The sequence below is a fragment of the Trachypithecus francoisi genome, unplaced genomic scaffold (genome assembly GCF_009764315.1).
Source record: "Trachypithecus francoisi isolate TF-2019V2 unplaced genomic scaffold, Tfra_2.0 Contig01676, whole genome shotgun sequence".
Classification (NCBI taxonomy): Eukaryota; Metazoa; Chordata; class Mammalia; order Primates; family Cercopithecidae; genus Trachypithecus; species Trachypithecus francoisi.
The window spans coordinates 1330853-1344945 of NW_022681448.1; the positions used below are offsets into that span (position 1 = coordinate 1330853).

General features: G+C 38.9%; 1 protein-coding gene and 1 long non-coding RNA gene across 2 annotated transcripts in view; both read right to left on the reverse strand.

The window, feature by feature from the left end:
* The window catches only part of TPTE2 (transmembrane phosphoinositide 3-phosphatase and tensin homolog 2), a 126150-nt gene that overhangs the window by 57779 nt on the left and 54278 nt on the right, over positions 1 to 14093 (reverse strand). Inside the window, 2 exon segments of the mRNA XM_033197146.1 lie at positions 807 to 857; positions 7673 to 7732. Of these exon segments, the coding sequence (XP_033053037.1) occupies positions 807 to 857; positions 7673 to 7732 (111 nt within the window).
* Positions 10346 to 13154, reverse strand: LOC117075143. The gene is made up of 2 exons (XR_004433861.1): positions 11716 to 13154; positions 10346 to 11682 (listed from the first exon to the last, which is right to left on the reverse strand). It is a non-coding gene; the product is annotated as an uncharacterized LOC117075143 (long non-coding RNA).

Sequence of the window (14093 nt, forward strand, 5' to 3'; positions counted from 1 at the left end):
TATTCTAAATACATTCTCCATAAATTGATTAGACTATTTGCCTAATCTATGAAGATGAATTAGTCTTCAAAGTAGTTTTTTAAAAACTTGCAGCTCAAATTAAAATAGTATTAATTCAAAAGGAAACAATTACATTGCATAAATCTGTATCATAGTATGAAATCTTACTCTTATGTAGAGAAGAGTCTAAGTAAATTGTTTCCAGAATTAAAGAGTAATTCTAGATGTATAAGGTACTTAATAAAACACTTTACTAATAATTATAGAATTTTAACATTTGATTTTCATTAATGTTACTTTTGCAGATGGAAGAAAAACAATATTAATAAGTTACTATTAATCTTAGGCAAAAGCCATTTATTTGCAAGTCTTAATGTCCAGCTTAAACCAAAATTCCATGATAAGTTAGATTACATTAGATGGGGCACATTGCTACTTAGCAACTGATGAATGGTGGAAATGCTTTTTTGTTTTTTTATTTCAGTCTTTCTCATTGAAGTATTAAGTCACATATATATATATATATTTTTTTTCTTCTTCTTCTTTTTTTAGAAGATGGAGTATTGCTCTGTCGCCCAGGCCACAGTGCAATGGTGCAATTTCAGTTCACTACAACCTGTGCCTTCTTTTTGTATTTTTAGTAGAGATGGGGTTTCACCATGTTAGCCAGGCTGGTCTTGAACTCCTGACTTCAGGTGATCCACCCGCTTTGGCCTCCCAGAGTGCTGGGATTACAGGCGTGAACCACCATGCCCAGTCAAGTCTCAGATATATTTAATACATGGTGTTTTCTATGTCTCACATACCCAAATGCAAAGGATGATACAATTGAACGCACAATTTTCTTAATCTTGCTGCTGCAAAAAGAAGTAAAAATAAATTAATCAGATTTCTTCTAACATATATTGTAAGTTTAACCAAAAAACAAAGGCCTTTATAAATACAATTTTAAAAGAAAGTTATTCAGAAGTTGTATGACAAAATGCTTTTTACTAATAGCTAAAATTTTATTCTTTCTGTTCCATAAGTATTTTACTTTGCTATCCAGAATATATGCAAATAAGACAGTAAACTTTGGATGTTTAGTAACATTTCCATTGCATGCAAAGCCCCAAACCCAACTTTATGGCAATACTAAACTTAAACTTGTGGTCATCAACTCAAGGAGTTTAGCACGAAGACAGAAAAGGGTGGTAGAAGAGAACTGTATTTTAATGCCGGCCTGGGCAAGTCATCAAACTTTGGCCAGATCTCAGTTTCCATCGCAATAAAATAAGGCATTTCAGGAATGAGCATAGGGAGTAAATAATGCTCTTGTCATCTCTCCAAACTAGACACCTAGTGAAGAGATACACATTAGCAAGAGTTGCATTTGAGGTTGCAAATGAACTTCAGAGGTAAGGCATTGTAGTAAGATATACTTCAAAGGAGAAACACCCAAAAGACTGGGCTCCTTCCATTAACCAAAGGAAGGAGAACTTGTTTGATGGAGCCTCCAATAATGCCTCATTTTACCTTATGGCTGGAGACAAGGTAGCTGATGAGGAACAATTCTTTTGTCCTGCTGAAGCCTCCTGTGTTGGAGGCTCTTCAGGAGGAGAAGTCTTCAGGAAGTTTCTGTCATACTGAAGCCTCCAACACAGGACTCAAATTCCACCCCGAGAGCCATGAATCCTAAGACAATGCTCACAGCCTGGGCCTAAGACTGCAGAACAAAGAGGGCAGATACTGAGCAGAGCTGGGGCACTGCCAAAATTGGCCCTTGACATGAAGACACATTTCTCAAAAGAAGACATACATGTGGCCAACAAGCATATGAAGAAAAGCTCAATATCACAGATTAGAGAAACGCAATCAAAACCACAATGAGATACCATTTCACAACAGTCAGAATGGCTATTACTAAAAAGTCGAAAAATAACAGATGCTGGCAAGGTTGCAGAGAAAAGGGAACACTTATACATTGTTGGTGGGAGTGTAAATTAGTTCAGCCATTGTAAAGAGCAGTACGGCAATACCTTGAAGAGCTAAAAGCAGAACTACTATTTGACTGAGCAATCCCATTACTGGGTATATACCCAGAGGAATATAAATCATTCTATTATAAAGATACATGCACATGAATGCTCACTGCAGCACTATTTACAACAGCAAAGACATGGAATCAACCTAGATATCCATCAATGACAGATTGCATAAAGAAAATATGGTACGGCCCGGCGCGGTGGCTCAAGCCTGTAATCCCAGCACTTTGGGAGGCCAAGACGGGCGGATCACGAGGTCAGGAGATCGAGACCATCCTGGCTAACATGGTGAAACCCCGTCTCTACTAAAAAAAAATACAAAAAACTAGCTGGGCGAGGTGGCGGTGCCTGTAGTCCCAGCTACACGGGAGGCTGAGGCAGGAGAATGGTGTAAACCCGGGGGTCAGAGCTTGCAGTGAGCTGAGATCTGGCCACTGCACTCCAGCCTGGGCGACAGAGCGAGACTCCAAAAAAAAAAAAAAAAGAAAATATGGTACATATATACCACGGAATACTATGCAGCCATAAAAAAATAATGAGATCATGTCTTTTGTAGGAACATGGATGGAGCTGGAGGCTATTATCCTTAGCAAACTAGTGCAGAAACAGAAAACCAAATACTGAATGTTCTCACCTATCAGTGGTAGCTAAATCATAAGGACTTATGAACACAAAGAAAGAAATAGACACTGGGGTCTACTTAAGTGGGGAGGGTAGCAGGAGAGAGAGGAGCAGAGAAGATAACTATTTGGGTACTGAGCTTAATACCAGGATGATGAAATGATATGTTAAAAAAAAAAAAAAAAACCTCCCTGGCATATGTTTACCTAAGTAACAAACCTCTCATGTACCTCCAAACCTAAAATAAAAGTTACAAAAAAAAATTGGACTTTGCTGAATGATGTCAGGTTAACCTGAGATAAAGGAAATCCCCAATCCTTCTAATCTTCCCCTCTCCACCTGGACCCACCACCTCCACCCAGGCTTGGAGAGTTAAGGCTGATGCAGATGGAGGATCAATTGGCCAAAAGAGGTGAATTCTCTCCTCAAGTTGTCATTCTCTTACTACAAGAACCTCTGATCCCACACAGTCTACTGGATCTCTGGGTATCAAGGAAATGTCATAAATCTGAACTCACTTGACAATGTCACCATACAGAACCAAGCCTGACAGATTACAAAGGCATGAAGGAGTGGCTTGGGTGGCTTTAGCCCCTTAATCTGTTTCAGTGTCCACTGAAACTATACCAAGTAAATATACAATTGAGACTTTTTTGGTTAAAAAAAGTGTACTAAGTAAATGCAGCTTCAAGCAGTTATGTGCAGTTTGCAGGGAAATAACTATGACTCAATAAATCCACATCCAGGAAAAGTACTGTTCACACTCGGGAGCAATAGACAGACACTCCAACATGCAGCAACTCAAAGCATAGTCTCCATGTACCTTTCCTAAAAACAATTACTCAGAGTGCTTGAGTCAGCTGAGCAATGAATCAAAATGAAGAACATGGAATTAAGGAAGATGACTTACAGAGAAAAGATGGTAAATAATATAAACTCAGAATTAGGTAATTCTAAATAATAATTGTTAATGTAGCATAAAAATGTAGCAGGTGAAAATGTAAATAAATGATTCTAGAAGTAAAGATAAATCATATAAAATCATGAATAATAGTATTGATTTGAATTTTTAGGCATTCTTACACTAGGATTCAAGGTGTGGAAGAAGACAGAAGTAAAGGCAGGTTGCGTTTCTTATCTTTCACAGGTGTAAGTCCAGTTTTATTCTTGATAATGATGGAGAAAAATGATATAATTATGTTTTCTATAAGTTTAAATATAAACATTGATAGACTAGAAATGGGCTTCTGACTTGCATATCAATAAAAAATGCAAGGGATAAAAACAAATCAATAGCAAAATATAGACCAATTTAAAAAGAAAATATCGAAGTATTTTTAATAAAGAAAAAGATGATAAATAAAACCAAACATACCAGAAATCATAAATACAAACATATTACTCTCGTATTGCATACTGAGAAATACTCTCAGATAACTTTGAAATTAAAGGCACTATGTGCTATACGCGAGAGACAAAAACTAAATTTAAATGACAACTTAAAAATAAAGAGATAGAGGCCAGGCACGGTGGCTCACATCTGTAATCCCAGCACTCTGGGTGGCCAAGGCAGGCAGATCGTGAGGTCAAGAGATCGAGACCATCCTGGCCAACATGGTGAAACTCCGTCTCTACTAAAAATACAAAAATTAGCTGGGCGTGGTGGTACGTGCCTGTAGTCTCAGCCACCCAGGAGGCTGAGGCAGGAGAATCTCTTGAACCTGGGAGGCAGAAGTTGCAGTGAGCTGAGATGGCGCCACTGCACTCCAGCCGGGTGACAGAGCAAGACTCCGGCTCAGGGAAAAAAAAAAAAAAGAGAGAGAGAGAGACAGAAAAAGATAAATGATACGAAACCTTAAAACACTAAAATTTCCAATATCAATATCAAAGTTGAATTAAAAGCACAAATATTAACTATGAACATGACTTATTTTTTATCAGTAGAAGGTAGGAGCTACATGACCCTAACAAGACCATGTTTAATGAATTCGGATTTGTATTGAAGGCAGGTGCTATCTCTCCCACTGGACACATTTTTCTCTGGTACAGACTCTGGGGGTAGGGACATGGCTGTGATGCAAAGCACCAAAAACACTGTAGTGACTCTGGTTTTCCTGCTCACTCTAGATCACTAAAACAAGGTAAGGACAATACAGGGGGATGACATTTTCATGCTGAGAAAACTATGAGTCACTTAGAAGAAAAGTAAATTTCTACACTTTATACCTTAAAGTAAATTCAGGGCAGATATTTTATTTAAATGAAGAAAATAAATTCAAAACAGAAATTTTGGTGAATATATTTAAAATCTTTGGGTAAGAAGGACTTTCTGAGAATAACATTAAAGGCAAAATCACAAAGAAAAGTACAGATGAGGCCGGGCGCGGCGGCTCAGCCTGTCATCCCAGCACTGCGGGAGGCCAAGGCGGGCGGATCACGAGGTCAGGAGATCGAGACCATCCTGGCTAACACGGTGAAACCCCGTCTCTACTAAAAAATACAAAAAACTAGCCGGACGAGGTGGTGGGCGCCTGTAGTCCCAGCTACTCGGGAGGCTGAGGCAGGAGAATGGCGTGAACCCGGGAGGCGGAGCTTGCAGTGAGCTGAGATCCGGCCACTGCACTCCAGCCTGGGCGGCAGAGCGAGACTCCGTCTCAAAAAAAAAAAAAAAAAAAAAGAGAGAGAAAAGTACAGATACATTTGATTACATGAAGATTAAATACTTTTATATAGTGAAAAGCAAGACGACCTGGGAGAAATTACTTATATTACATAAAATAGAAAAAGGATCAATAGATTTAACTTTTCAGTCCAAAGACAGAAAAACACCCCAATTTTAATTGGGCAAAGGTAGTTTGCAAATGATGAAATATTAACTTAGAAAGGGTAAATGAAGGTGTGTCAAGAATGTGCATTAAAACAAATATATTTACTAATATCATATAAATCAATGATGGCTAGTGCTAAGTGTGGGAGGGGAGAAATGTACACTTTGCATCTTGATGTTCAAGCACATATCAATATCAATAGTGTCACAATCATTCCCTTTGACACAGAATTTCCACTTCTGAGAATTTATAACAAGCAAATAACCAACAATATACAGAGATTTAGCCTCAAATATATTCATGTTTTTTAACTTAAAAACTTGTAAAAACAACTTAATTGTTCAGCAATATCTGACTATTAATTATAGCACATCTACACCATGAAATATTACACAACTGTTACAAATAATGTTGTAAGTGCACATGAATATGTATTAACAAAAAAATATAGTCATGATGTCAAGAAGTAATAAGGTTATTTACAAAAGAATAAGTATGGTCTCGTATCTGTAAACAAAAAAAGTATATGCTTAAAGAACTTAGAAGTACATGCATCCAAGTATAAGAATGACTATATGTGGGTAGATTTGTTGACTGTATTTTCTGATTTTCCTTTAATGAACTCTTACGTTATTTTCAGTTTTTAGAATAAAACCTATTCACAGAGCTACAGTTTTCAAAGTATTTTTGCATGTTATTTTAGTTTGATTACTACTTTTTTACAATACTATATCCAGTACATAGATAGCATCATAACCAGTTTACATTTGAATAATCTGAACGTTAAAGAGGTTTAGTGACTTGCTGAGTATCAGGTGAATGAATATATGATGTCAAAGCCCAGCACGGATTCCAGCTTTTACTATAAATCCAAGATCATCCCCCTGGTATGAAACAGCATTTCTCACAGGGACTACTGCGAATTCCTCCTATATCTATGTAATGAGACTTTGTAATTTAAAAATAAAATGAAATGAAAACCTGCTTTGTTTGGAGTGGGGAGAAGGAAATGCTTGCCTTGCTTAATCTGTCTAATTTTGCATCAGCCCTGGGCAGCTCCATTACAGAAAATGTATAGCTAATTTGTAGACACACAGTTTAATTCAGTGGCAAATTCAGGGTAATTTGAAGAACTATTTGTATTTGCCCTCTTTGTTTCCAATCTTTGTTTAGACACCAACAGCTTACAACTATGGCGAGTTAACTTCCTCTATGGCAGTACTTGCTCTCCAGCATTGACACAAGCTGGCGAATGGTTATACAACTGGGCAAGAAAGAAGCAGAAGAAAAATCTCCTGAATATGTTTGCAGTTCAGACACAAGCCAGTTTAAGAATGTATTGTTGGCCGGGCGCGGTGGCTCAAGCCTGTAATCCTAGCACTTTGGGAGGCCGAGACGGGCAGATCACGAGGTCAGGAGATCGAGACCATCCTGACTAACACGGTGAAACCCCGTCTCTACTAAAAACTACAAAAAACTAGCCGGGCGAGGTGGCGGCGCCTGTAGTCCCAGCTACTCGGGAGGCTGAGGCAGGAGAATGGCGTGAACCCGGGAGGCGGAGCTTGCAGTGAGCTGAGATCCGGCCACAGCACTCCAGCCTGGGTGACAGCACGAGACTCCGTCTCAAAAAAAAAAAAAAAAAAAAAAGAATGTATTGTTTCATTACAGTGAGTACATGATAAAATGCCTTCAAGTCAGTGCAACAGGAAGTAATCTAGTGAGATTAGAAACAAATAAGAATAAAATCCCAATGAGCATAAAAAGGTTGTTAGTCAGCAAAACATGTTTGCTTTTGCTATCAATACCACTTGCTCATAGGCAAAATCTACAAAATTGGGAATCACACAATATATCCAGTAAAAATGAGAAATGTTCACTAGTGATGAGTTAAGTAGCATTCTGCACCCCTGTTTTTTTTTTTTTTAAAAAAAACTTTTAATGGAATTAATTTCTTCTAAGAATACTTTTTACATTTTCAAGCTAGAAGAACATTTATTTCTGAATGGATGGAATTTTTTTTTCAAAATAATACTTGTCCAAGAATTCAACTGGAGTAAATGTGGTGTACCTTCCCACCCATACATTTTGATATCCTTCCATAGTTTCCCTTTTTCCTTCTTGCCTCAGCATAAGCCCTGTTTAACTAAAGACAAGAGATCCATCAATGGCTCCCTCCTTTCAAACTTCAAACTGACTTACTCATATGAAGCAACATTTTCAGCATCTTCAACTTCAAACTTGGAAAGTCGTTCTAACATACTTTAGCCACCAAAAAAAAAAAAAAAGCAAAAATATATCATTAGATATTTGCTACACAAAATAGTGATGAAAAATATATTTGAATAACAAGAATCCCATGAATCTAAAGGATATAGTAAACATGACTTAGCTCACTGGAAGACCTAATATTTAAGAAAGAAAATTACAATCATTAACCAGAAATTCTTTCCTCATGGATACTCCCAACACTGAATTTTACATATTTTTGTCTTCTTTTCTCTCTCTTTCTATATATATGTATATAAAGATATATAAAAGAACATGTCTACAGATGTAAAATATATGAATAATGTATATAGACATATCTCAAAGACATTGTGAGTTTCATTCCAGACCACTGCAATAAAGCAAAAACTGCATTAAACAACTCACACAAATGTTTTGGTTTCCCTGTGCATATGAAAGTTATGTTTACCCTACACTATAGCCTGTTAAGTTTGCAATGGCATTATGTTCAAAAACTTATGTACATACCTTAATTCAAAACTACGTTATTGGTTAAAAAATGCTAATGATAACCTGAGCCTTTAGCAAGTCATAGTCTTTTTGCTGGCGGAGGGTGTTGCCTCCATGTTGATGTCTTTTTGCTACCTCCATGTTGATGGCTGCTGACTGATCAGAGTGGTGGTTGCCAATGGTTGGGGTGGCTGAGGCAATTTCTTAAAATAGGACAACAATGAAGTTTGCTGTAGCAAATGACTCTTCCTTTCACAAGTGAGAAGCGGTGAAGCCATCAGGTCCTGGACTTTGTTGAAAGCCTTTTTATTACTGATTCAATCCCATTACTTGCTTATGGTCTGTTCAGGTTTTCTGTTTCTTCTTGGTTTAGTCTTGATAGGTTGTCAAGGATTTTGTCCACTTGCTCTAGGTTTTCAAATTTATTGTAGAGTTGTTCATAATAGTCTCTAATAATTATTTTTATTTCTGTCATATCTGTTATGAGGTCTCTTTTTAGTTTCTGAATTTACTTATTTGTGTCTTCTCTTTTTCTTAGTCTAGCTAATGGTTTGTTGATATTTTTAAACCTTTTTGTTAACATTTGTTAAGTTTTGCCTCAAATTTGTTTATTTCTGTTTGTTCTTCATTATTTATTTCCTTTTAATAATTTGGGGTTTGGTTTGTTCTTACTATTCTAGTTTCTTGAGGTAGAATTGCTCAGTAGCTTATCTGAAAGTTTTCTAGTTTTTTGATCCAGGCATTTATTGCTAAAAACATACTTCTTAGAAACTGCTTTTGCTGTGCCCGCTATGTTTTGGTATGTTGTGTTTCTAGTTACATTTGTTTCAAGGAATTTTTAAATTTCATTCTTAATTTCTTTCTTCACTCATTGTAACTCAAGGGCATGTTGTTTAATTTCTATATGTCTGTAGAGTTTTGAATGTTCTTCTTGTTATGAATCTCTAGTTTTATTTCATTGGGGTAAGATACCTGATATAATTTCAATTTTTAAAAATTTGTTGAGACTTGTTTTGTAGCCTAACATGTGGTCTATCTTGGATAATGTTTCATGTGCTGATGAAAAGAATGTGTATTCTGCAGCTGTTAGGTGAGATGTTCTGTAAATGTTTGTTATGTCCATTTGGTCTACGGTGGAGTTTAAGTCTGATGTTTCTTTGTTGATTTTCTGTCTAGATGATTTGTCCAATGCTGAGCGTGAGATACTGAAGGCCCCAACTCTTATTGTAACTGGGTCTATCTCCCTCCTTAGATCTAGATATTCACTTTATATGTCTAGGTGCTCTGGTGTTTGAGTGCATACATATTTACAATTACACACATGTTACAATTATGTTATATTTCTTGCCGAATAGAACCCTTTATTATTACATAATAATCTTGTTTGTCACTTTTTATGGTTTTTATCTTGAAGTCTGTTTTCTCTGATACAAGCATAGCTATTTCTACTCACTTTTGGCTTCCATTTGCATGGAATATCTTTTTCCTTCCCTTCATTTTCAGTCTATGTGTTTCTTTACAGGTAAGGTGAGTTTATTTTAGATAAAATATAGTTAGGTCTTATTTTTTAATCCACTCAGCAAGTCTATATCCTTCATGGTGTATTTAATCTATTGACATTCAAAGTTATTATTGGTAGGTGAGGAGTTACTTCCAACATTTTATTGTTTTCTGGTTGTTTTGTGTATGTTTTGTTCCTTTCTTCCTCTGTTTACTTTTGAAGTTGGGTAGTTTTCTGTAGTGATAAGGTTTCATTCCTTTCTCTTTCCCCTTTATGTATTGACTCTAACAGTGACTTAAAGTTTTGCATGTTTTTATGATAGTGGTTATCATCTTTTTACTTCCAGATGTAAGGCTCCCTTGGGCATTTCTTGTAAGGCTGGTCTAGTAGTGATGAATTATCTTTGTTTTTGTTTATCTATGACAGATTTTATGTCTTCTTCATTTGTAAAGGATAGCTGTGCTGGGTATAAAATTCTTGGCTGAAAGATTTTTTTCTTTCAGAACTTCAAATACATCATCCCATTCTCTTCTAGCCTAAGGTTTCTGCTGAGAAATCAGCTGTTAAGTCTAATGGGGATTCCATTATAAGTGTCTTACTTCTCTCTTGCTATTTTAAAAAATCTTTGCCTTCGATTTTTCACAATTTGATTATAATGTCTGGGTTGAATGTATTTGGGGTTCTTTGATCTTCCTGAAACTAGATGTCTAGCTCTCTTTCAAGAGTTAGGAATTTTTATGCTCTTATTTTATTAAATATGTTTTCCTCATATTTTCTCTTCACTTTTCCTTCTGGAATGCCCATAATATGAATATTTGATCAAATTAATGGTGTCCCATAAATCCTGTAGGCTTTTTTCATTCTTTTTTATTCTTTTTTGCCTGCCTGTGTTATTTCAAAGGACTTGTCTTCAAGTTCAGAGATCATTTATTCTGCTTGATCTTGTCTGTAAAGCCATTGATTGTATTTTTTCATTTCATCCCTTGAACTGTTTAGCTCTTAGGGCTTCTGTTAGTTCTTTTTATGATATCTGTATCTTTACTGAATTTCTCTTTCAAATCCTGTTTTCCTGATTTCATTGACTGCTCTATGTGTATTACCTTATATCTCACTGAGTTTCCTTAAGATTATTCTTTTTTCTGCCATTTCATATATTTATGATTGGGGTCTATTACTGGATAATTATTATTTCCCTTTGTAGGTGACATGTTTGCTTGCATTTCATGGTTGGTGTGTTTCTATGCTGATTTCTACGCACCTGGTGTAAAAGTCACCTTTTCCAATTTTATGGAGTAACTTTACTTGTATGAATTTATCTGTATGAATGGGTCTTGGATGTCAGTTCATTGGGGTATATTGGCCTTGGTTCTACATGGATGCAGTAAGTGTAGTCTCCATGTAGTTTATTCAGCTGTGATCCACACTAGTAACATTTGCAAGTTACTCAGTGGCCTAGGCTAAGGAAGTTTGTGGTGATGGTGGTGCAGCTTTGCCAAGGGTGGGCTCACCGGGCTGTTTCTCAGGGTAGGGGTGTGTGCAGGCATACAGTGGATCAGAAAACTTGGAGTATGGCTTTATGTGGCTGGCCATGGTGCTGTCACTCTAGCCAGCAGCATGGGGATGCAGTTGCTCAACCAGGACATGCCAGCCAGATGTGCCTTGCAGGACAGTTTCTCAGGCCCAGGATGCAGGCACACAGCTGTTTGCCTGGCCTGAAAGCATGCACTCCCAGAGTGGCCTGAAGGGCTGTTTCTCATACCTGGTATGTGGGTACACAGCTGCTCATCTGGCTTGGGGCCAGTCTGCTGGGGGAAACTCAGAGGCCAAATATACAGCTGCACGGCTGCTAAGCTGGACTGAAGGCATCTTTGCCAGGACTGCCCAAGCGGGGGTGCTTCTCTGGCCTGGGATACAGTCAAATGACTTCTCAACTGTCCTGGATGTGTATCTGCTGGGGGTAGTCCACAGGGCTCTCCTGGATGTGTATCTGCTGGGGGTAGTCCACAGGGCTCTTCTAGCTCCGGATGTGGGCACACTGCTGCCCAGCTGGCCTGGGTGGTGCCTGCCAGGGGAAGCCCAGGGGAATGCTTCTATGACCCACGATGTTCCTCGACCTGGGACATAGGTATGTGGCTGCTTAGGTGGCCTGAGGGTATGCTGGCCAGAGTAAGCTCCCAGGGTTGTTTCTCGGCCCTGAGACTTGGGCATACACAGTTGCTTGTCTCTCAGGTCTGAGACACAGGTGCAAGGCCCACTCAGTGGTGTGCCTGCTGGGGGCAGCCTGGGGGACTGTTTTTCAGGCCCTTATTAAAGGCAGAGGGCTCCTGGGCAGGCCAGGAGCATGTCTGTGGTGGATGGGGCCTGCAGGGCTGTTTCTCAGGTCCTGAGCATGGGCTCGTAGGCACTCTGTTGACCTGAGGCTGTATCAGCTGCTGAGAGGCTTAGGGGCCCCTCCCACTTGGGAGAGGGCAGGTAGTGGTTTGACTGGCTTAAGAGTGAGTTTACCCTGGATGGGACTGTAGATTAATCCTCTATCTGGAAGTGTGGTGGTGGGGCTCGATTTCCCTGCTCTGCAGTACTTGAGTTACAGCCAATCCTGAGACCAACCTCCACACAGCTGGGATTGTGGCTTTAACCCACCCATGTGGGCTTGGTGTACTGAAGATAAAGCTCCAGTGCTGGAGAGGCACAGTGGCTCCTGGCCCCCAGAGGAGGGCACACTCAAGAGATGACTCTGGTCTCAAGATGGTGCTGTGTTGCTGCAGCTTAGGTCTCTGGGGGTGGGAAGTCTTCACCTTGTACTCCTAGTCCAGGACATGCAGTTGCGTAAATTCTTGGCAGTACTCCACATTGGCCTCAGGGCTTGCAAAGACTGTGAGATTCTCCTGTTGTAAAGACTCTGTGTTTGTGATGGCAGTGGGGCTGGTGGGGATCTTCTGCTTACCTTCACCCTGCAATGAGAAGTCTCTCCTCTCTCTGGGCCAATTCAATCCAGATGGGGGAGAAGGGGCTGCAGAGGCTGAGTGTTTCCATGCTGTGGGGACTGCCAGTCACCACAGGTGTGTCTCCACTCCTTTGCTGCACTCTAGGACTATCCCTTTGATACTCTAATCAAATCTTAGATGTGTATTTGTTGCCTCGGTTCTTTCTTGTAGGGGAGACAAACACCAGACATCTCTAGTCACCCATCTTGCTTGATTTACCATGATTCGTAAGGGCCCTAGGATTTTCAGAATAGTCAATGATTGTTGGCTTCAACTTAAAGCCACCAGCTTCATTAGCCACCAACAAGAGAACTGGCCTGTGCTTTGAAGCTTGGAAACCATGCGTTGACTTCTCCTTTCTAAATACAAAAGTCCTAGATGGCATCTTCTTCCAATAAAAGGCTATCTTGTCTACATTGAAAATCTGTTGGTTAGTGTGGCCACCTTCATCAATTATCTCAGCTAGATCTTCTGGATAACTTGCTGCTGCTTCTGCATTGGCACTTGCTGTTTACCTTGTACTTTTATGTTAAGGAGATGGCTTATTTCCTTAAACCTCATGAACCAACCTTTTAGCTTCAAGCTTTTCTTCTGCAGCTTCCTTACCTCTCCCAGCCTTCACTGAATCAAAGAGAGTGAGGGCCTTGTCCTGGATTAGGCTTTGGCTTAAGGGAATGCTGTGGCTGGTTTGATCTTTTATCTAGACCACTAAAACATTCTCCACATTAGCTATCAGGCTGTTCTGCTTTCTCATCATTTGTATGTTCACTGGAGTAGCAGTCTTAATTTTCTTCAAGAAGTTTTTTGGCTTTTTCATTTTGTTTTTTGTCTTACATTCACAACTTGGCTGAACTGGTGCAAGTCTAGCCTTCCTCACAATCATTTCTAGCTTTTGGTTTAAAGTGAGAGACATGCGACTCTTCCTTTCACTAGGACACTTAGAGACCATCACAGGCTTACTCAATGGCCTACTTTCAATATTGTTGTGTCTCAGGGAATAGGGAGGCCCACGGAGAAGGAGAGAGATGGGGGAATGGCTAGTCAGTGGAGCAGTCAGAACCAACATGGCATTGATTAGGCTGGTCATCTTAATATGGGCATGGTTCGTGTTGCCCCAAAACAATTAACAATAGTAACATCAAAGATCACTGATCACAGATCACCATAACAGATATGATAATAAAAACTTTGGAATATTGCAAGAATTATTAAAATGTGACAGAGACACAAAGTGAGAACCTGCTGTTGGAAAAATAAAACCAGGAGACTTGCTTAATGCAGGCTTGCTACAAACCTTCAGTTTATAAAAAAGTAATATCTGAGGGGCAATAAAGTAAAGCACAATAAAACAAGATATATCTGCATACACACACATATGTATACATAAACTAAAGGATAT